The following is a 22568-nucleotide window of genomic DNA, read 5'->3' on the forward strand; positions in this document are numbered from 1 at the left end:
GTTTTTAAAAGCATGACATCATGAGAAAACATGCTACAAAAGCAATGCCAGAAAAAACAAATAAAATGTGGTCAAACCTTGCTCACTATCGCAACAACATCTCCCTTTTTCAGATCCAGCTCGTCTTCCGTTTTGGCCTTGTAGTCAAACATGGCTTGGCAACACTCCACCACTGAAATTAACCAGAAGCCTTTATTGTCATTACACAGGGAAGTACAACGAAATTTGTCATCAACCCGTCCAAAACGTATAAAAACACACAAACAATATGACAGAGATGAAGAGAAGGAAATACAGCACAACGTGAGGAGAGGAAAGGAGGAAAAAACAATGAAAAAAACAAACCTAGACATGACGTAGTGGTTTATATCCTTATATAATTACAGTTACAGTAAATGTGTGACAGGAATAACCGGTTTGATGTTTGAGCTTATCAGACTTTAAGTTATCAGTCGCACTACAAGAATGAGCGGAAAAGAGTTTGTGACAAACTGGAGATAAAAGTTGTAAACCTTGATCCCTGAGGGATATTCCACTCTGACGTACCCATGTGATTAATCAGGTCATGTTACTCTGAGTGTTACTATTTCACCCCACCCGTAAGTGTTTCGGGTAAAAGTACAGGAATTACCACGTGTCTGGATATAAATAGACCTGTGTAGTTGCTTTTGAAATTCCGGTCATAAACAGAAACTGTTTAAAATGAGGCTAACCCACATGACATGATAGTGCAAATAGATTAAGAATGAGCAAGCGACTTACCGTTTTTCCCTTTGTGCCTCACACTTGCCCTTTGCTTTATAGGGACAAAAAAAAGTAGAGTATAAGTCAAAGGAAAACATTTGCTGCATTTCAGAAACCCTATCTCTGCATTAGGGCTGGGCGATATATCCTTCATATCGATATAAGAAACACCTCGACCAAGTGTTAAAGTTAAAGTGCAAGTTTTTGCAGAGGTTTTTCAAAATTTGCAGTTTGCATTCAGCATTTTAATGCAATATTTTGTTTTTAATGTTTTTGTGTGATATTTGTCAATTTTGTTTGTTTGTTTTTAATGTGTTTTTTGTCTTTTTTTGTGTGTTTTTGTCTGTGTTTTCTGTGTGTTTTTGTGTTTTTGTCTGTGTGTATTCTGTGTTTTTTGTCATTTTTTGTAAAAAATAAATAAATAAATAAATGTATGTGTTTTTGGTGTGTTTTGTGTTTTGAGTGTGTTTTTATGTGGGGGTTTTTGTAAAAAAAAAAAAAAAAATGTATGTGTGTTTTTGTAATTTTGTGTGTGTGTTTTTTTGTGTTGAAAATGTTGATTCAGTAAGTCAAAATGAAAAAATATACATGTTAACTTAAATAAACAGCTTCATTAAAACTACTGGCTTTGACTTTGACTGAACATTTGCTCTCACGTTGGGATAAAAATATCGGGATATATAACGTATATCGATATTCAGCCTAAATATATCCGATATGACTTTTGGTCCATATCGCCCAGCCCTAATCTGCATTACATACCTCCTTGCTGAACACTGCGTCAGTGAGCTTGGGTCTCGTCTTGCCCTCATTGTGCTTGCCTTCTGTAAAAAAACAAAAAAACATTGCCAACAATAAGTTCAGCTGGTTTTGTTTTTACATTACATGCACAGAAAAAGGAACAAAAAGGTCAGCAAAGGTTTGGGCGTTACCAACCTTTAGGTGCAACAAAGATTTCCTTGACAAAATTAGATGGAAATGCTCCCACTTTGCCATTTTTCACCCCCATCCACCATCCATCTTCAATCTGTTGTGTGGAAAAAGAAATTAGCATTGTATGGCTAATGCTAAAACACTTAACATCCAGTATAATCAGGTGGTTTAGAACCAGATTTAAGAATAATGGGGACACGTTGGACAAAAGCACCACATTTTTTCCGCATGCTCTCCATCACTATAGGTTTTTTCAATTTTTGGTAGGAGCCACTTCATCAAGATGGCGATTGGAGATGGCAGTCATATAAAGTCTATGAGAACCAATACATCTTCCAAACCACTCAGAAGGTCAATCTTGGTGTCAAAATCTGCATTTTCTGGGTCAAGGAATCATTTAAAGCTATTGAGAATATCACTAGATGATTATTTGATCAAAGAGATATTTTCATTTTCGCCATGTTTTTACGTAATTTCAAAGTTCCTAAGCGGCTGAATGTATATTGATATAGGTCGTATATGGTACATTTATTCTGAAAAATGAATAACATGCATACATTTAATTGAGCTTTATTAGCTAACATACTTATCATTTAGTGATATTCTCAATTGCTTTAAATGATTCATTGACCCAGAAAATTTATATTTAGACATCACATTGACCTTCTAAGTGGCTTAGAAGATATACTGGTTCTCATAGACTTTATATGGCTGCCATCTCTGATCCGCAATCTTTTTTATGATTCAAAGTTTTTATTACCTTTTTTTATTATTACAACATACAAACGAACATCAAACAAAACAGACAGGATGGAGGTAATAAAAAATACAATCATAGTAAATAAATAACTACAATAAAAAATAAATAAAATAAAATACGAAATCTGAAAATAAATTCACTAAAAATAAGACAGGCAAGTGAGTAGGCAAATTAACACATCTGTCTACCAAAACTATCCCATGTGGCTCCTACCAAAAATGTACTTATTATTATTTAGCTCCGCCTCCTGAATATTATACATGCCAGAGATCATAATCACACTGTTCAGGATCTCAGAACTAGTCTGATCAGTTCACATGCTTTCCGGTAAAGTTTTATTTTGTTCGTGACACATGCTCTGTCAGCTTGGCAGCAAGATATAAAGAGACTGAAATACCCAGACAATCACTGAATACCTCATATAAAACACTCTTTATTTACCCAGGGCAAATTAACTGAGCAAACATTTAACCAACGCCCAGATTTTTCATACAATGCTCCTGCTGCTGATCAGCTTCAGCTACCGGCAGCAAAATGCCTCGCTGCCTGGCAGCGAAACAGAAAGCTGCTGCAGTGTGTGTGTGTTTGCAGAGCATCATTATTGAGTATTTGAAGGAGATTGATCTTATTTAACTGGATGAAGGCAGCATCGCCAACTCACAAACGATGGGTAGAGGAGGTGATGGCACCCCTTAAATTAGAACATCTTAGATTTACTTTGTTTTTATTCATTTTTATTTTTAGTATTTATTTATTTTTATTTTATTTATTTTTTTCTTTTTAATGTATTTATTTATTTATTTATTTATTCTTTTATTTTTATTTTTATTTTTATTTTTATTTTATTATTACTATTATTATTTTACTATTTTTTATTATTATTATTTATTCTTTTTTTTTTTAATGAATGAATATTATTATTATTGTTGTTGTCATTTTTGTTATTTTTATTTATCTATTTATTTTTAACCCGAGAGTGTCTGGACCACGTGGGTGGTGGGTATGTCTGAAGTCTGGTATTAGTAGGATCTAATAATAATAATAATAATACATTTTATTTGTAATGCACTTTACATTACAAGAATCTCAAAGTGCTACAGGATTAAAAGCATAACAGTCTAATTATAAAAAGGATAAAAAAGGAAAAAAAACAGCTAAATCTAAATCTAGATCTGTCCCTTTTACTGTTTTGTCTGTAGTTTAGACCTGTATTTGTGATGTATATTTTGAATCCTACTATTTTGTCTTGAATGGGATTTTTGATATTTGAATATGAAAATGAATAAAAACACTTTGATTATTATTATTATTGAGTATTTGAGTTGAAGGCGGGACTCTTTACCTCTCTGATGATCTCAATAATCTCCCCGACAGCCAGCTCCAGCTCATCTTCATTCAGAGGGTTGTAGGCGAACGACACCTCGCATTTCCTCGTCTGCTTCATCCTCTTGGCTGGAAAGACAAACAGTCACCAGCCACATCAACAGACGGGTGTAAAGTTTATAATCTCCCGCCAAAGCTGATGAAGAAGCTAGAGCTCAATAATAAGTGTGTCTAGTTCGATCTGAGGCCGAGAAGTCAAGTCTGGACAGGACGAGGCTGAGGAACCCTCGGAGCTCCTCACATGTCTAATCCCTCAAACTCAAAGACTCCGTTTGTTTTCATCTGCTGCTTTTTCATACGTTATAATTTTGGATTTGTGTGGCAAGGATGTGGTAAACATATATTTACACTCAGCTTGCTTGCTGCACTGTCTGCTGAGTGCATGCACCACACTAACAACCAGTTTTAACACTTTTTTTTGTTTTTACATTATGAAAGTTACAGCCGGAAAATCAGCTCTGTCAAGTAGTATCATGGTTTATTTTGGGTCGACTCAAGCTGCAAGCTGAGATAAAGAGGTTCATATGTTTGGTTTTACATGCAGGATGATTATTATTAGTATCTGATTTGACTGACATAATTTACCCAATACAGCAGAGCCGGAAAACAGTTTACTCTGCATCTTGTACACATACAACTAATTTAATTGTAGACAAGGTTTTATTCCAAATGGACCATTTGAAATAATTACTAGGCCGGTCACGATAACACTTTGTTTTAGGACAATATATTTTCCCAGAAACTCTCACGATAAGCGATAGTATCGCATCAATGTCATTTTAATTTTATAACCATATTAGAGGATAATAAGTACATGCTTTTCCACAGTAATCTTGAGAATATTAAAGATTGCGACTGAAGTGTGGAAAAGAAATATTAAAATATCCTAGATAAGTAAAACATAAATAAATAAACTACAACCAAAACAAATAAAATAGACTTTCAGGCAAAATAACAAACAATGCACTGAGATAAACATTATGTATTCTATTATTATTTTTGGCAATTTGTACTGCCTGTTAAATATTTGCAGCATTACTTTAAACACAAAAAGTCATATAAATGACAATATATTGAGTCCAGAAAAAAACCTATCGTGTCCATTTTTATATATTGAACGATAAGATAGTAATTATTGTGACAGGCCCAGTAAATGGTTCCCAACAAAATGATATGTGTGAAAAGTTCACTCAATTTTAGGTAAAATATTAATTTAAGGAGCTGAAATTTGCCTTTTTTTTTTTTAGATAAAATGGTTGTTACTTTGAAGTATTGGCTCACATTGTATAATAAATAACTATTGGGTCAAAACTGTCACACTGATGCAATAAAAAATTATATTTTCAGAAGTCAGATGAAAGCAAGAATCCCATAATGCACATAAAGTCTTTCAAATTGAAACCCTTCACATCTTTGAACAGAGAAAAGAACTACTCTGTGCTGATAAAAGTGAAGAAAACAAAGAATTTAGACGAGTATTGTACTTTTTCTAATGCTTCGTGGTTCCCTCTTGCTGTTGCCTGTCAAATAAACCGGCACCTCCTGAAATGAAAAACCAAAAGGAGGCATATTTTAAGACTGGTGGACAAACATAAAGACAGTAGAGTAAGAGAACAGTGGTGTTAGAGCGTTAACAGACCTTGACGAAGTTAGCAGGGAAGATGCCTCTCTTCCCTCTCAGCTCCCCCTCCAGCCAGCCCTCCTCGCTGAACTTGGACACGTTTTTGACCACATCCCCCATCCTCACTGTGATCTCGTCTCCCATGGTGCCCTCGAAGTCGACCAGCACCAGCACCTCTGCAGCAGCGGCGGCGGCACCGTAAATGGGGCAGAAAATTAGATTCTTTGCACATTCACAAGTGATGCGTCCTGACATTTCAAAACCAAGACAAACCTCTAAGTAGTGGGGGCTAGACAAGGATACGGGCTTTGAGGGAATGTAGATTATTACAGATGAACAGTACAGTTTTCTCCTGCTGCTATTCATTCCACACAAGTGGAAAAACACGTTTTTAGTCTAATACATGTGGTAGAACACGTTTTTAAAAAGTGGTTTCCTGCAGCTTTAACCCTCTGATGCACAACATGGGTCTAAAGTGACCCGATTCAGTTTTTATATTCTATATCTTTGCAATAAATTAATTTCATCATTCAGTATTCCAGGTTTTCCTCAATTAGTTTGTTTTTGATCATCATACATCCTAATTTTATGTTTTCCTTCATTCATTTTTCAATAAAATCCCCTTTTGTGCCACTACTCTTCTAATGCACAACATGGGTCAAAAATGACCCATATCCATTTTTTTTTAGCTAAGTAGCTTGCTAAGCTAACTACTTAGCTAACTTCTTGGCTAAGTATTTAGCTAAACAGCTTGCTAAGCTAACTACTCAGCTAACTTCTGGGCTAAGTATTTCGCTAAGTAGCTTGCTAAGCGAACTACTTAGCTAACTTCTTGGCTAAGTAGTTAGCTTAGCAAGCTACTTAGCCAAGTAGTTAGCTATGTATTAATATAATTTTTACCTCAAATAACTTGTTTTTGATCATCATTCACCTAATTTCTGATTTTCATTTCTTACTTTCTGAATAAAAACACATTTTTATCACTACTCTTCTAATGCACAAGGTCATTTTTGACCCATGTTGTGCATTAGAAGGTGTTATGTTGTCACCAATTTAAAACCTGACAAAGAAGCCACAAATATCAACTATCCTATTTTGTTAAATTGGTGTTTTTCCATTGGAAATTATAATTTGGTGGCTCTAATAACTCTCAAATGTTAAAATATGTGATTTTCCAATGTAATCTGGTGGTTCTAACAACTCTTTTAAAGTTAAACCTTAAAAAATCAACAAATTAGAGAAAAAATCTGCCAGTGTTGGTAGGGCACTGACACTAAATATCTCTGGGAGTTTGCAAAAAAAAAAAAAAATGCTTATTTTTCAGCAGAAATGTACATTTAATCAATGCAAGTTATGTAATTATATACATACAAAGTGCCACTGCTTTAGTTTTAATTGCACGCTCAAATAATATATAATAAAACAACTCATTCTTTGCCTTACTTTGCACAAACTCTTTGTGTTTAACATTACATGTCAATTGAATACCAGCAAACAGACAGCTGAGAGGATTAAAACATGAAGAATTCCACTAGTGTATAAGAAAATGCAGACTCACCCATGGTGTCTTTCTGTCTTTCTCCTTCCGATTTGAATATGTAATTCCTTCACAAAGCAGCAAACAAACTCTTGTGTAGAAGGAGAACTGAAAGACTGCGGCTGTGTTGTCTAACACTGAGAGATATGGCAGCCAAGGCACTTCTTCCTACTTGTCAAACATTAACATTGAGCAACTTTTCCTGAGGCGAGTCATGGCAAGTCAACAGCAAGGAGTAGGATGGGTCATACAGTACAGAGAGAGAGAGAGAGAGAGAGAGAAGGAGGAGAGAGGGAGGGAATAGAGGAGAGGAACAGGTAAGACAGGTTTATAGAGAAAGAACAAAAAGCTCATAAATGAGACTGACAATAGAGCGTGACAGCATAGGTCTTTAGAAAAATATTAGAAGACAAAAGTCAGCATTCACAAGCTGCAAAATTACTCTTAAATCCATTTCTGCTGTGCTTTTTTCACACATCTTCTCACTCTAGCGTGTGAAATAGCTACAGATTGTAAGGCAAGTTTATTTGTATAGCACAATTCAACACAAGGTGATTCAAAGTGCTTTACATAAACATTAAAAACAGCAAGACACACGATTGAAAGCGGTAAAAACAGTCAATTAAAACAGGGGGATAGAAATGAAAATAAGATAAAATAAGATACAGCAGCATAAGAAAATAGATAAAATAATAAAAAGCACAAGTGAAACATTGCGTAGTTAAAAAGTAAGGGCAGTAGAGTAGAGCAGATAAGTGTTAAAGTTAAGAATATGCTGCAATATTTTTTTTAATCTTTATTTTTATTTTTTATTTTTTTTAATGAGCATACTTGGCATCCTGTGTTTATTTATGTATTGCCATTATTTGTATAATTGTTAATGTTTCTGTTTCTCTGCTCTTTTGCCTCCCTTTATATTATTATAATATGTTTTTTTTTATTGTTTTGTATTTATTTTCTTTTTGTTTTGTGGGTTGTCTTTTTTGTGGTTCTTTGTTCTAATGTACCCTTTAAAAAACAAAAATGTGGAAAACAGCTGTGGAATAAGTTATGTCTTGTACTGATGCTTATGATTGCTAATTTCCAATAAAATATATATATATATATATATATATATATATATATATATATTTTTTTTTTTTTTTTAAAAAGAGTACGCTGCAGTAAACAATAGTGTTGTTAGTCCTGATTTAAAGGAGCAGACCTCAGATCTACTGGTAAAGAAATTCAAGCTCTAATCTTCATGTATGTTTATGTGGAGGACTTGTTTGAGTGTGTGTCTGTAATGTTGTTTTTGTGCGTCCCTTGAGGCAAAGTGACTTTGCCGGCCAGTTATAGAAAGCAGAACCAGTGTATGCAAGACTGAATTTCACAAACCAAAATAACACGTGGCCAAGAAAAGCAACAAGGTGCATTTTATAGCACAATAAAAATATACTTTGTTACATACGGGCTGTAGTTGTGACGCAGGCGCCTTTTGTTCAAGTTAATAAGGTAAGGTCACTTCTAATTAGTCATCAGAGACACACAGTTAGTCATGTAGTCCTGCTCCAATAAAGAACTTCCTCATCTTCCCTGTTGAATGTTAGTGAGTGATCCCAGTCTTCAATATTGTGTAGGATAGGATATTGGCTTTATTGGTGTTTTACTGGACAACACTGAGTGACTCATGTCAAAAGAAAATAAATAATAAATTAACTTTATTGTCCAACAGTGGCAGGAAATGATCTTTGGTCTCACCAGAAAACAAAATGTAAACACAGAAGAAACAAACATAGAAGATAGAAAATGACCATTATCATATCAAAGATCTCAGTGGAACAGCATTCATTCCCATTCAGCCAACACTCTCAAATTTAAGTTTACTGTAGTTTCTTGACTTAATTTATTACAGACTGAACCTGAACTGAAATGTGGAAGTGCTTTAAAACCTGCATTCTCTGGAATGAGCAGCAGGGGGCGACTCCACTGACCAAAATACCAGACTTGAGGCTTCAAATCCAACATGGTCTCACAGGAATTTGTGAAATAGCCACGGAATCACTCACATTTCCGTGAAACTGACACGGATTTTGCTACAATGCAAGTTAATGACAGTCATGGCGAGGTCTTTAAGACAAAGTGATTATGTACATTCACTGAGTGAATATTTAGAAAATAAAACATATTTCTTGCGAGAAATGTGATCAAAATCCATTTTTATGCAGAAACTAAGTCAAAATATTGTTTTTTTCACTACATTGCAAAAAAAATAAAGTTGGGTGAATTCAAAATTTCCAGGCAACAAACTTCGATAAAATTTTAAGTTGGACAATTAAACTAAATATTTTAAGTTTTGTGTTGAGTTTGCTCAACTCTGAATTCAGATTTTTGTCAACTCAACTGTAAGTTGTACTAACTTACAATTTTACATTGTAATAACTTTTAATCCTTACTTCTGCTAACTTCTGCAACGTGCTGAATTGGCACGATTGTAACGTCGCTATGAAATGTCAGCTAATGTTGCGACCACAATTTTGAGTTAGCATTGATACGCTAATGGCTACTCTTGTAGCTGTAACAAGCAGTGCCGCTAGCATCAGTTAGCCGCTAGCATCAGTTAGCCGCTAGCTTTCGCTCATGAATTTCACCGCTTTCCCGCATTTCACAACAAAGAAATAAGAGTTATCAGAACTATTGTCCCTTGTTTTGAACCCCAACTTAAAGATATAAGTAACAACAACTCACCAACTTGTTTTTGAGCAGACAACTGGCTTCCTTTGTTGTGCTAACTTACATTATTGCCCTAAATGTCAATAATTTATATTTCCAAGTTTTACCAACTTAAATCACTGTTTTAGGCCAAAAAATACAAGTTGGCTTTTTTGCAGTGTAACAATGAGAGAACTGACTGCCGAGACCTTGAAAGTCACGTGACTTGGAACAAACCAATAGGAAAAAATATCCATGGAATAGCCACGGGATATGACTGTCACTAATTTGGATTGTAGCGAAATCTGTGTCAGTTTCACGGAAATTTGAGTGATTCCGTGGCTATTCCACAGATTTTGAGTTAAGCAAATCCGTGGCTATTTCACGGATTCCTGTGAGACCATGTTGTAGAATCAGTAGTCCATAAACCAATGGGTAACATCACTGTGGCTATGTTCACTTATTTCATTAGGTCTATGGTAAGAAAGTGTTTTTATTTTTATTTCGCCTAATAATAATTCTGGGTACCCCAAACATGTGGGAGGCAGAGGCTGTGAGGGCTCTGAGAAGATCAGTCTGAGGCTTGTTTAATCAAAGACTCCCTGGAGACTTCAGTGATCTTCATGTAAAGCAGGTGATCTTGGCCTTCTGTTGAACAGAGCGGTAAACAAACGAGGATGAATGGCCACACCCCGAGATGCTCTGACCCACAGCATGATTAAAGAGCCGCACCACAGTGTGTTGTTGACACAGGAATCCCTGGATTAGGCCTCTAGTACTTCTTATTGTTGTCACAGTTTAATTGAATCAGTCTAACATGTGATATTTTTTTTTACATAGCCTTGGTGAGTCATCCTGCAGGGTTGAATTGCTGATTAGGCCAAACAAAAACATGCAGGATCTGGTGTTTGCATATGCTAATGTCTGATTTATTTGTGCTGAAACACAAGATGGCAGTGTCATCAGAAGAGTGGAGCTGGTAGTTGTTGTCCTGTGCAGCTGCAGCATTTATTTATGTACAAAGTGAAACAGTATGTGAGGAGACCCCCGAGGGTCTCAGAGTTTCTGGGAGAAAACAAAACTGTTAACTGAAATTTGCAGCCAGCTGTTGGGCACGGGTCTGTTGTTTAACCCCTGATGCTCAACATATAAACACCTTCTAATGCACAACATGGGTCCAAAATGACCCGCATTCATTTCCCATGTTATGTCATGCTGCTGTGTGTTTGAATATCTTCTATGATCTATTTTTATTACAACAGATCATTATATCCATTTTTCCTTTCATACTTTATGAAGAAAAATAGTTTTTGTATTATTACATCAAGTTTACACACATGGGTCAAAAATGACCTTGTGCATTAGAAGCGTAGTGATACAAAAAGTGATTCACTAAATTAACAATTTGAGTAAATGTGTAACTATGTTTGTCTTATTTTGAAGGTTTAACTTTAAGAGAGTTGTTAGAACCACCAGATTACATTTGAAAACCACATATTTTAACATTTGAGACTTATTAGAGCCACCAAATAATAATTTCCATTGGAAAAACACCAATTTAACAAAATAGGATAGTTAATATTTATGTCTTCTTTGTCAAGTTTTAAATTGGTGACAACATATAAACACCTTCTAATGCACAACATGGGTCAAAAATGACCTTGTGCATTAGAAGCGTAGTGATAAAAAAAGGGTTTTTATTCAAAAAGTAAGAAATTAAAAGAATAATGAGGATGTATGATGACCAAAAACAAGTTATTTGAGGAAAAACCTACAATACTGAATGATAAAATTCATTTATTGCAAAGATAAAGAATATAAAAACTTAGTCAGGTCACTTTAGACCATGTTGTGCATCAAAGGGTTAAAATATGTTTAATCATTAGATGGAGTACACTGTTTATTCACTTCCCCTCTGGTGTCATTGCTTTTAGTCCCACAGTGGGGAAATTTCCTGAATTACAGCCGCAAAGTGGATAGCAAAATAACAATAAATAGTAAACAAGCAGTATAAACTAGAAATATTAAAAAAGTATTATCAATTGAACAAGTAAAAAATGTATAAATTATAAATAACTTAGAATTTAAACAAGAAGAAATGTAAAAATTAACAATTTAAACAAAATAAAATAAAAAAATTAGGAGCATTATATTATATACAATGTAGGAGTAATAATGTAATTTGTGTAATTTGATTGTAATTAATTTGCAACTTTTGCTGATGGATCTTTTACAGTTTTTTATTTTTATTTTTTTACATTTTTGTTGTTTTTGAATTTCCCCCATTGTGGATCCATAAAGGAATATCTTGTCTTGTTTAATTCAATTTTCAGGTGGGGTTTTCAATGCAATTTAGCAATCAAGACCATATAGCAATTGAATTTTCCTGCACAAAATCTATAATATTATATTAATTTACAGATTACAACTTTTATCTGTCGGTTAATATTTGTGATTTACTATGTTTCTATGGCATTTGCACTGAAAAAAACACAGGAAAATTCTGTAAAATAACAGTAAATTTCAGTGCATCTAACTACAATGACTGCTATAAAGTGACTTTTCAAACGATAAACCAAAATTGCTCATCTCCCCTTTTTAAAATTGCAATAAAAACCACATCAAGGCGAACATTAAAGTAATCAGTGTCTCTTTAATTTACAGTCTCTAAGAAAAAAAATAAACGGTAACAACACCTATTTAAAAAAAGCAATATTCCCCAAGCATCAGTCTCAATCTGTAGGCCTGTATTGTACAAATAAGACCAGCGGACCCACAGCAAGGCACAATAATCGTGTAATTCAATTGTGAACAGTTAGCAAAACAGACATGAGTGTAATCGTTAAATCAATGGCAACATTCACTGAAAAAACATAATTATTCTAGCTTTAGACACATTGTAATTCTTGATCTACAAACCGCCCTATATGTATTTCAGTTTCTTACAATCCTCAGACTAAAGAAATGCTGATTTTGAGCCTCTATCATCACCATGTGGACACAGTTGAACACATTTAACATGAGAGATTGAACCGTCTTTGGCTGCACTGCAAAAAAGGTGTGTCTAAAAACGATTAAAAAACACTAAATCTGAGGGAAATGATCTTGCTGCATGGACAGATAATTTCACTTAACAAGATTTTTTAAATTAAGATTGTTAATTCTAGAAATAAGCATGTTGAACGCTTAAAATAAAATAAATTATCCAACACTTCTAAATCTAAAGTTTTTTTTTTTATCTTGGTAAGAAACAAATAATTGTTAGGTCACTCTGCTCGGGCCAGTTCATTGCTGCTTGCAGCTTTAATTTATCTCTTTTGTACATTTTTTGTCTTTTTTGGTCATTTTGTGACCAAAAGAAGATGTAAAAAGACACAAAATGACCAAAAAAAGACACAAAAGACGTAAAATCACAATAAAGGCATAAAAAGACAAAAAAATACCAAACAAAAAAGACACAAAAAGACGAAAAAACACCCAAAAAAGATACAAAAAGTTTTTCTTATCCAGGTAAGAAACAAATAATTTGGAGCTTTAATTTATCTCTTTTGTAAATGTTTTGTCTTTTTTGGTCATTTTATGACCAAAAGAAGATGTAAAAAGACACAAAAATGACACAAAAAAAGACACAAAAGACGTCAAATCACAAAAAAGACAAAAAATTACCAAACAAAAAAGACAAAAAAAGTTTTTCTTATCCTGGTGAGAAACTAATAATCATCAGGTCACTCTGCTCGGACCAGTTCATCACTGCTTGCAGCTTTAATTTATCTTGTTTTAAGAGTTCATTTCTTATTTTAAGTGTTTAACATGCTTATTTCTAGATTTAATAATCTTAATTTAAGAAATCTTGTCAAGTGAAATTATCTGTCCATGCAGCAAGATCATTTCCCTCAGATTTAGTGTTTATATCTGGTTTTTAGACACACCTTTTTTGGTACACAAGTTTGCAAAAAACAGACAAAGTCAGAATCCTGCTTAAACAGGTACAAAAACTACAATGAATTTGTTTGGAGAAGAGAAAATATAATCACTATCAATATTATACATTGATTAGTGGTAGCCAAGATCAAGCGAAGAGCAACTGTAACACATAGAAATCTGTGACGGCAAAATGTTTAATGAGAAACATGAAATATACAGGAAGTTATCCTTAGAATCTCCCCTGCTGCCAGATAATATCGAAGATCTGTTGAATGTTGTATGATGAAAGACTGCAGAACTATAACCTTTGACCCCATACAGTTTGGTCCCATGTCAGATCAGGGTCAGAGTGCTGAATTGGCTAAACTGTGATGTCAATATGAACTACAGTGAACTTATTGCTGTTATTTGAATCCAGGCAAGACACTGCTAAAAACCCAAAAAACCCTGTTTTTCTAAAAAAAAAAATCAAAAAAATATTTACCTTGTCACCTACTCACCTACAAAACATTCCTTCATATGTATAAGGCACGAGCTATTTGATCTACAATGTGTTTTTCTCTCCCTACTTACAAATACAAATGTGATTAAGGAGTCTTTTTTTTAATCATTCCTTCAAGAAAAGTGATAATATTACCAAAATGCGGAACAGAAAACTTCCCTTAACCAAATAAAAGCATGAAACATAAATCCAAATTCTTTTTTAAGAAACAGCATTTCACCCTTAAACAGTGCTTCTACTAGTTATGAGTTCTATCCTGATGTGGAAAATCATCGTGTCAAGTCAGAGTAAGTGAAATTAAAGCATAACAGAGTCTTAAAATCTGCATTAACAAATCCATTGTGGTGGATAAAAATCACTGCGTCAGATCCCATAACATCACAGAAGAAAATTAAGATTTTCAGCAAGTATTCTCTCTGTCGATTTCTCCTTCCTTATGGTCCTGTTCTGTCTCCTCCTCGTGCCCGTCTCCTTGCTCCCCGTTGATCTGGAACTTGTCGTGGGCCCATTTGGGCCCGTTGGTGTTGGGGCCCCCGGTGGCTTTGCGGATGATGAATCTCGCCCTTCCACGCGAGAAGCCTCCCCGTCCTCGACCCCGGTTCTCCACCCACTTGCACTCTGCCTCCTGTTCTCTGTCATCGTGCTGAGGGGGAGAAAAAGGATGAAAGTGCGTCAAGAGAATGATTCTTAAAGTATCTCAAACAGAGACAGAATGCATTAATGCACTGCAAAAAAAGGTGTGTCTAAAAACAAGATGAAAACACTAAATCTGAGGGAAATGATCTTGCTGCATGGACAGATAATTTCACTTGACAAGATTTCTTAAATTAAGATTATTAAATCTAGAAATAAGCATGTTGAACACTTAAAATAAGGAATTAACTCTTAAAACAAGATGAATTAAAGCTGCAAGCTGGCCCGAGCAGAGTGACCTGACAATTATTTGTTTCTTACCAGGATAAGAAAAGATTTTGTCTTTTTTGGGTGTTTTTTTGTCTTTTTGTGTCTTTTTTGTCTGGTACTTTTGGTCTTTTGTATCTTTCCCCGGGTCCTATGTTCTCCTGGTCATATGTTCCCCTGGTCCTATGTTCCCCGGGTCCCATGTTCCTCGGATCCCATGTTTCCCGGGTCCCATGTTCCCCGGGTCCCACGTTCCCCGGGTCCCACGTTCCCCGGGTCCCACGTTTCCCGGGTCCCACGTTCCCCGGGTCCCACGTTCCCCAGGTCCCACGTTCCCCTGGTCCCACGTTCCCCGGGTCCCACGTTCCCCTGGTCCCACGTTCCCCGGGTCCCACGTTCCCCGGGTCCCACGTTCCCCTGGTCCCACGTTCCCCTGGTCCCACGTTCCCCTGGTCCCACGTTCCCCTGGTCCCACGTTCCCCTGGTCCTACGTTCCCCTGGTCATATGTTCCCCGGGTCCTATGTTCCCCGGGTCCTATGTTCCCCTGGTCCTATGTTCACCAGGTCCTATGTTCCACGGGTCCCGGTAACATAGGGATGACACCGCTTACTTTCTTATTATAAGTGTTCAACATGCTTATTTCTAGATTTAATAATCTTAATTTAAGAAATCTTGTCAAGGTAAATTATCTGTCCATGCAGCAAGATAACTTCCCTCAGATTTAGTGTTTTTATCTTGTTTATATACACCCTTTTTTTTTGCAGTTTGGGAAAGAGTTTCGCCCTACCAAGTAGTATTTTCTGCTCTTGGGAGTGTATTCGGGGTCCCAGTCTTCATTTTTTGGCTGTACTGCCATGTTTGTCACGGTGTTACTCTGAGAACAGTTTCCTTTGATCCAGCTCCTTCCACGGATTCGGACTTGCTGTAATGAGTGAATAGGAGGAGGCATTGAAACAGATTGATTGACAGTAAACAGTATGTAGAAGCTCTTTAACTGAAATTATATTTTTTAATGCTAAAATATCATTATTATTATTATTATTGTTGTCCATGAATTTTCAAATTGACCATTTTACAAAAACCTGTAAAAATATTAAAGCAAATTATTATTTCTTGATTAAGATGTCAAATTATAGTTATTAACTTGCATTACTGAACAGAAAAATTTGTTTTAGTGGTTGAATGTTGATTCATTTCTGACTTTTCAGAGAAGCCCAGTGAGCTGGCTCACATCTGAGTATAAATTCAGTTTATTTGTCTAATAAATATCATTTTTAGATTCAAACAAGCTTGTAAAAAGATTTCTAAAATATTTATGTTTTCTCATTCTTCTAATAAATGTGTTAAGCACTGTAGATTCAAGTTTTATGTTCAACTTTTGTTTTGGTAAAAAAAAAAAAATCCAATACATTCTGTTTTTATTTACGCTGTATGCAACTTTTTTGGAATCAGGGCTGTGCGCCTCTCCAATATTATGTGATAAACTTACAAATCCTCCACGTGGCCTTCCTCTCTCAACGGGTCCTGGTGACTCTGTTTGACCCAGTCTGGCTTTGTCAAAGCCTTTATCTTTGGCATCAGACTTGCCATGAGGCAAATCTTCTTTATGGGACTTAGAGGACGAGGACGATGAGGAGGAACTCGAGCGAGAACGCTTCTTCTTACTTTTCCTGTGAGGAGAGAAAATGGTACATGCAAGATCCTTCATGGCCGACTGTTTATCATGCAGAGTAGATGAACAACAGTATTAAACATATTTGTAGTTATTTTGAAGCAATTCTGCCATATAAAGTCTAACTGCAGTAACTACGCAAAGAGTAACACTGAGAAAAACAGCTTTAAAGTTTTTTAACGTTTTTAACTGGCCAGCAAAATGTGTTATAGGTAGATAAATGATATGACACTTATTTCTACATGTATTGATGATGTCATTTGTATGCTAAAAAACATGATGATTTATTTGACCTTTGACCCCAAAAATGTAGTTACTGCACTCTGGTTTTGCTGTAAAAAGGTTCTAATGGTAATGCAAAAACAGAGTGCAGTAACTACAATGTTGTTGTCTTCTTTCAGCTTTTATATGCTGTTTTCAGTGAATAAACGTTTTCAAATTGAGTGCATTTAAAAGTGTTTAACCCTTTGATGCACAACATGGGTCTAAAGTGACCCAATATGTGAGTTTTTATGTTCTATACCTTTGCAATAAATTATTTTCATAATTTCATCATCGTTTGTTTTTGATCATCATTCATCCTACTTTTATGTTTTCCTTAAATATTTTTTTAATAAAATCCCTTTCTGTGTCACTACTCTTCTAGTACATAACATGGGTGAAAAATGACCCAAATCCATTTTTTGATGAGCTTGCTAAGCTAACTACTTAGCTAACTTATTGGCTAAGTATTTAGCTAAGTAGCTTGCTAAGCTAACGACTTAGCTAACTTCTTGGCTATTTAGCAAAGTAGCTTGCTAAGCTAACTACTTAGCTGACTTCTTGGCTAAGTATTTAGCTCAGTAGCTTGCTAAGCTTGCTAACTTCTTGGCTAAGTAGTTAGCTTAGCAAGCTACTTAGCCAAGAAGTTAGCTATGTAATAATACAAAAACGTTGTATCTTCATAAAGTATGAGAGGCAAAATGAAAATAATGATATGTTGTTATCAAAAACAAGATATTTAAAGAATACTTGGAATATTCAATCATAAAATAAATTGATATCAAAAGATAGAGCACAGAAACACACAGCAGCATTAAATAACATGGGAAATGAATGTGGGTCATTTTTGACCCATGTTGTGCATTAGAAGGGGTTAAAATATGTTGTGCATCAAAGGGTTAACAACTCTATTCAAAGATTTGTGTATTTTAGACTTAATATTAATACATTTTCATTCATTATTTCTCTGACATAAATCAAAATTGAAATCTAAAACTTTGTCACAAGATAAGACAGACATCAAGGAGTTCATTTTTAGTTATAACTCAATTTCGACCATAAATGTACCGGTAGTTACTGCAGTTATGGGCTTTGTAGGGCAGAATACAGGGCAGTTGTACATACTTTGATCTCTCGCGGGATTTGGAGAACTTTTCCAAAGATCTCTCTCTACTAGAATCTGGGGAATCTCCCACATCTCTTCCCCGATCCTGATTAAAATCTCTGTCATGGGTGGAATATTTTTTACGGCGCTCAATATCCAAACGGAGGTCCATTGGGTCACCCTTCGTTTTTTCCCCGGCGTCCTGAGCAAATGAAAAACAGAACACAACGTCGTGGACAGATTTTGGATTAGCATGTAGATGCTATCAGTCTGCTCTCAGCCAAGCTGGTTTGTAAACTAAACAGTGAGGTCCGTGGGTAAAAGGGGGGGAAACCCGGGTAACAGCCAGCTGGCATGAATAAAACCAAGCCATTCTGAAGTGAATTTTCCAGTGCGCTTAAAGGGCCAAACCAGTGGTTTTGCATGTTTTAGGATTACTTTCAAATCAGAACCATTCCCCAAAGCACATGTTTCTAGATTGGTTGTCCTGCCTTCAAAGCAGCTACTTAAATCTGGTCGGAAAACCAACTTGAAAAGGCCGAAAGAAAATTTGCTTCAAATAGGCAATCCATCACTGTCAATATTTAGTCAGCTATATTTTGTGTTAAAGCAAACCTCCTAGCTGGTGCATTCAAATGCTTGTGGGAATATCCAGCATTCAAGGCTTCAAGAATCTGCAGCAACATAACAGCACCAGCATATTTTACATCATTGTTGCTTGTTCATCTTCCAGGATCCTGGTCCCACATTTAATCATCAGACCCTCATAGGCATCTAAGAACTAGAAGTGTTTTCAAAACAATCCCTGTACGTGTACAGCATGGGTCTCAAACTCAAATTACCTGGGGGCCGCTGGAGGCAATATTAAAATGACCAAAACAAGACACAAAATTACAAAAAAAAGACACAAAATGACCAAAAAAGACACAAAATTATAGATATAAAAAAGACACAAGATGACCCAAAAAAGACACAAAATGGCCAAAAAAGACACAAAAGGCCAGGGAAAAAACTAAATTACTTTAAAAAAGATGCAAAATGACCAAAAAATACACAGAATTACCAAAAAGACACAAAATTACCCAAAAAAGACATAAAATGGCCAAAAAAGACACACAATGACAGGAAAAAACTAGATTACTAAAAAAAGACACAAAATGACAGAAAAAAACTAAATTACTTTAAAAAAAGAAACAAAATGACCAAAAAAAGACAAAGAATTACAAAAAAAAGACACAAAATTATTAAAAAAGACACATAATTAAAAAAAAGACATAAAATTACCTCAAAAAAGTAAGTAAAGGGACCTTCCACACACAACACGGTAAAGTGCCATTCATATAAAACTCACATTAAACTTTCATATCAAGGTGGGGGCCACAAAATATCGTCATGAGGGCCGCAATTGGCCCGCAGGCCGCGAGTTTGAGACCCATGGTGTACAGTGATGTATTTCCTGCTTTGACAAGTTTCGAGTCACTTAAAGTTGACAATCAAACTGTACTGTCATAAACTGAAACTACTGGCTCCCTGGAAGGTGGGAGACCAATCTAAAAACTTTGAGGTATGCTTTGGGAAGTGGTTGCTGGCCTTTTTAAAAAGGTATACACACTTCATAGTTGTTGAGCTGCTACATGACTGGCAAAACAACTAGCATGGTTCTTTAGCATTGGTGAAGAAAAAGAAGATAGGACTGTTCATGCTAATTTAAGTCTACTCAGTTTAATGTATTTTTAGTAGTATTTGCGCCTCACGTTTACAAATGCTTGACCATATGTGTCCATGCGCATCAATAAAGAAATATTGTGAGGATCTACTCAGAAAGTTAAGCATGTAAATATAAGCACAGGTGCATAAAGTGCTTGCTGTTGGTTATTTCCGTTTCTTATTTTTTTTAAAGAATACTTACGAAGACAATTGCTTAGAGTCCTTTGAACAGCTTTGGCACAGTGGCTTCCATTTCTGAACTTATATGATTCATTGGCCTTGGTCAGGCTTGTGCCCACAGTCTAAGCAATTCACCATGTGTGAAGGCGATATATAACAAACAACAAAGTCAAAGTGCCTTTTTTTTTTGCATTTTGCATTTCTTAGACTGTGCATCTCTCCTCAAGGAAAGCCACTGGCTTTCAGAGAGTGCAGTCTAAAGGCATCTGGCTCGCTCACTCGTTTGCTGTTGTTTGTTTTTTTTCCAACATACTTCATACTGCAAAATGTTCAGTCACCTTGTAAGTGCCATCCTCTGAGCTTTTCATCGCCTCAAAAAGTTGAGAGTGTTTCTTAAAAGCTCTTGGTGAAACATCAATTCTCCTGTGAGGAAGAAACACAGTGAAGAAAAGATGATTAAATGCATTTAGTACATGCGCCAATATGACAAACGAGGCCGGACGGGAGACAAATTGAAGGAAAAACCTAAATAAATGAATGCAGATGCACGGTACAATTCAGTAACTAGCATCCAACCGTGCTCTGTGGCATGTTGACCAGTTGATTCTGATTTTTTTTCAAAATGGCAAGAGGAAAAACATCTAAATGACTTTTAAAGAGGGCCCATTGTTGGGGCACTGATGGCAAAACTTCAGTCACAAAGAGTGCTCAACTGGCTGGGATTTCAATAGGAAAATTGACTAAATTGCATTTAATCTATGGGAAAAAACATCAGTAAATGGGGAAATAATGGACAATTCTTTCTCAGTTGACCGAGAATGCCAGTGCAGGAAGTGATCAGACTCTTGCCTGTCCACAGTTACATAGGCGGGTATATTGTAGGTGAGTTGTAGTGCATAAACCCCTCATGAAGGCCTCACCCCTAGAGTAGGGCTGTTTCCACTAGCGCCCAATACCCGGAATGAGGCGGGTCTCACTCGCCGAAACGCCCCTAATTTGAATACAAGCCGTCCAGAGCGGACTTTTGTCGGGACTTTTTTCATCCCTGTGGAAGAGCAGGGCCTTTTTGCTCCCCTGATAAAAGCCTTGTTACTGATTGGATAGATCACTAAGCAGGATGTGACGTAGTACTTGCAGTGTTGCCAACTTAGCGACTTTGTTGCTATATTTAGCGACTTTTCAGACCCCCTTAGCGACTACTTTTCAAGAAAGCGACTGGAGACAAATCCAGCGACTTTTTCTGGTGTTATTGGAGACTTTTGGAGACTCCTTCTTACTCTTCTTAACGAGCTGCGGGGGCCGGCGGCTAGTTAAGAAGAGTAAGAACGAGTCAAAGCGGCACATTCCTCCTGCAGCAGTCTCTCCCAGCTGCAGAGCCGGAGGGGATGTCAACCTCTTAGCATCCAGTCTGCAAATTGCTAACAGGCTAACAGTTAGCTCTGTAGCAGTACAGTGTGTATGTGCTGCTGCTGCAGGAGGTGTTCACTTAGCGATCTCTGTTTGTTTACAACAAGCACCGGACACTCTGTGCACAGTTAGCGATGCCGGTTAATTACCAATCACTATGTTTATGATCAGCGGAGAAGCTGTGCATAATTAGCCATGCTGCCTTGTTTATGAATAGCTGCTAACTTTGTGCACAGTTAGCGACGGCGCCCACAGTTGAGTCTTCCGTGTTTAATCCGTCAAAACTGTCGCTAAGCGATTACATGACGGTCGAAAACCATACGTCACCTCCGGAGTCTCGTAGCTAGCTTGTAATGGAGCCACGCAGAGTGAGCGGACTTTTGAGAGGGTGTGACCTGAGACTTTTCCGGTGGCCACTCTTCCCCCTAGTGGAAACACCGCTACAGTGAGTTGATCTGGTGGGTCTTTTATGCCGTGGGAGTTGGGAGACATTTAGATGTCTTGGTTTGGGTCCATTGCAGATCAATCCAAAGTTGTTCTCAGCGATCACCATTTTCATATGGTGAAACATTTCTATCGTGATGCGAGTCTTTTCCAGGATGACAATGGCCCCATCCACAGAGCATAAGGGCTCACAATGAACCACATATTAGGCTTTCACAGAACCGATCTCAACCCAACTGAACACCTATGGAAGATTTTGGACTGCTGTGTTAGACAGCCTCTCCATCACCAAAACATTAAATGAGGGAGCATGTTTTGGAAGAATGGTAATCATCCGGTAGAGTTCAGAGACGGATTGAAGCTGTACTGGCGGCCCAACACCTTGCTAAGACTTTATGTTGGTTTGTTCCTTCAATTTGACAACTGTCTGCACATTGAACTGCAAGGACGACACAAAACAGACAAAAGAAAAAGAAAAAATGGTGGGAAAATAAAAACTGACCTCCACCGAGCATGAGAACACATAAGCCAAGATAGTCTGTTGATTTTCAGGTAGGAAAGGTGAGAGAAATACCTGAAAGCTGTTAAAAGAGGAGGTGAAGCCACAGCACACTGAAGGTGAGAGGGTCACTCAATAGGCGACTCTACCTGTGTATCTCTGGGCTTTTTCTGGGCTTCATCAATTCCTTCTCTGCAGCTCGTCTTTGGTACATGGTGAATCGCTCGTTTAGAGTCATTCCAGACGATGGAAAGTGCTGAGCTGTGCAGGGAAACAGTAAAAACAGCTGTTGAAGTA

At 36.4% G+C, this 22568-nt stretch overlaps 2 protein-coding genes across 3 annotated transcripts in view; both read right to left on the minus strand.

Moving 5' to 3' along the window:
* The window catches only part of sh3d21 (SH3 domain containing 21), a 29038-nt gene extending 19209 nt beyond the window's left edge, over window positions 1-9829 (minus strand). The window contains exons 1-9 of the mRNA XM_059338557.1: window positions 9706-9829; window positions 7000-7180; window positions 5460-5617; window positions 5305-5362; window positions 3780-3889; window positions 1681-1771; window positions 1507-1568; window positions 763-796; window positions 78-172 (exon numbers count right to left, since the gene is read on the minus strand). Of these exons, the coding sequence (XP_059194540.1) occupies window positions 78-172; window positions 763-796; window positions 1507-1568; window positions 1681-1771; window positions 3780-3889; window positions 5305-5362; window positions 5460-5617; window positions 7000-7003 (612 nt within the window). The 5' untranslated portion in view covers window positions 7004-7180; window positions 9706-9829. The remainder of the gene's footprint in view (window positions 1-77; window positions 173-762; window positions 797-1506; window positions 1569-1680; window positions 1772-3779; window positions 3890-5304; window positions 5363-5459; window positions 5618-6999; window positions 7181-9705) is intronic.
* A 3796-nt stretch (window positions 9830-13625) lies between these two features.
* Window positions 13626-22568, minus strand: part of thrap3a (thyroid hormone receptor associated protein 3a) — a 34605-nt gene continuing 25662 nt past the window's right edge. For both annotated transcript variants that reach the window (XM_059338547.1, XM_059338548.1), the window contains 6 exons: window positions 22421-22532; window positions 20260-20344; window positions 18055-18236; window positions 16486-16666; window positions 15784-15918; window positions 13626-14738 (listed from right to left, as the gene is read on the minus strand). In XM_059338547.1, the coding sequence (XP_059194530.1) occupies window positions 14496-14738; window positions 15784-15918; window positions 16486-16666; window positions 18055-18236; window positions 20260-20344; window positions 22421-22532 (938 nt within the window). In that variant the 3' untranslated portion in view covers window positions 13626-14495. The remainder of the gene's footprint in view (window positions 14739-15783; window positions 15919-16485; window positions 16667-18054; window positions 18237-20259; window positions 20345-22420; window positions 22533-22568) is intronic.

This window comes from Centropristis striata, chromosome 8 (assembly GCF_030273125.1).
Source record: "Centropristis striata isolate RG_2023a ecotype Rhode Island chromosome 8, C.striata_1.0, whole genome shotgun sequence".
NCBI classification, from domain to species: Eukaryota; Metazoa; Chordata; class Actinopteri; order Perciformes; family Serranidae; genus Centropristis; species Centropristis striata.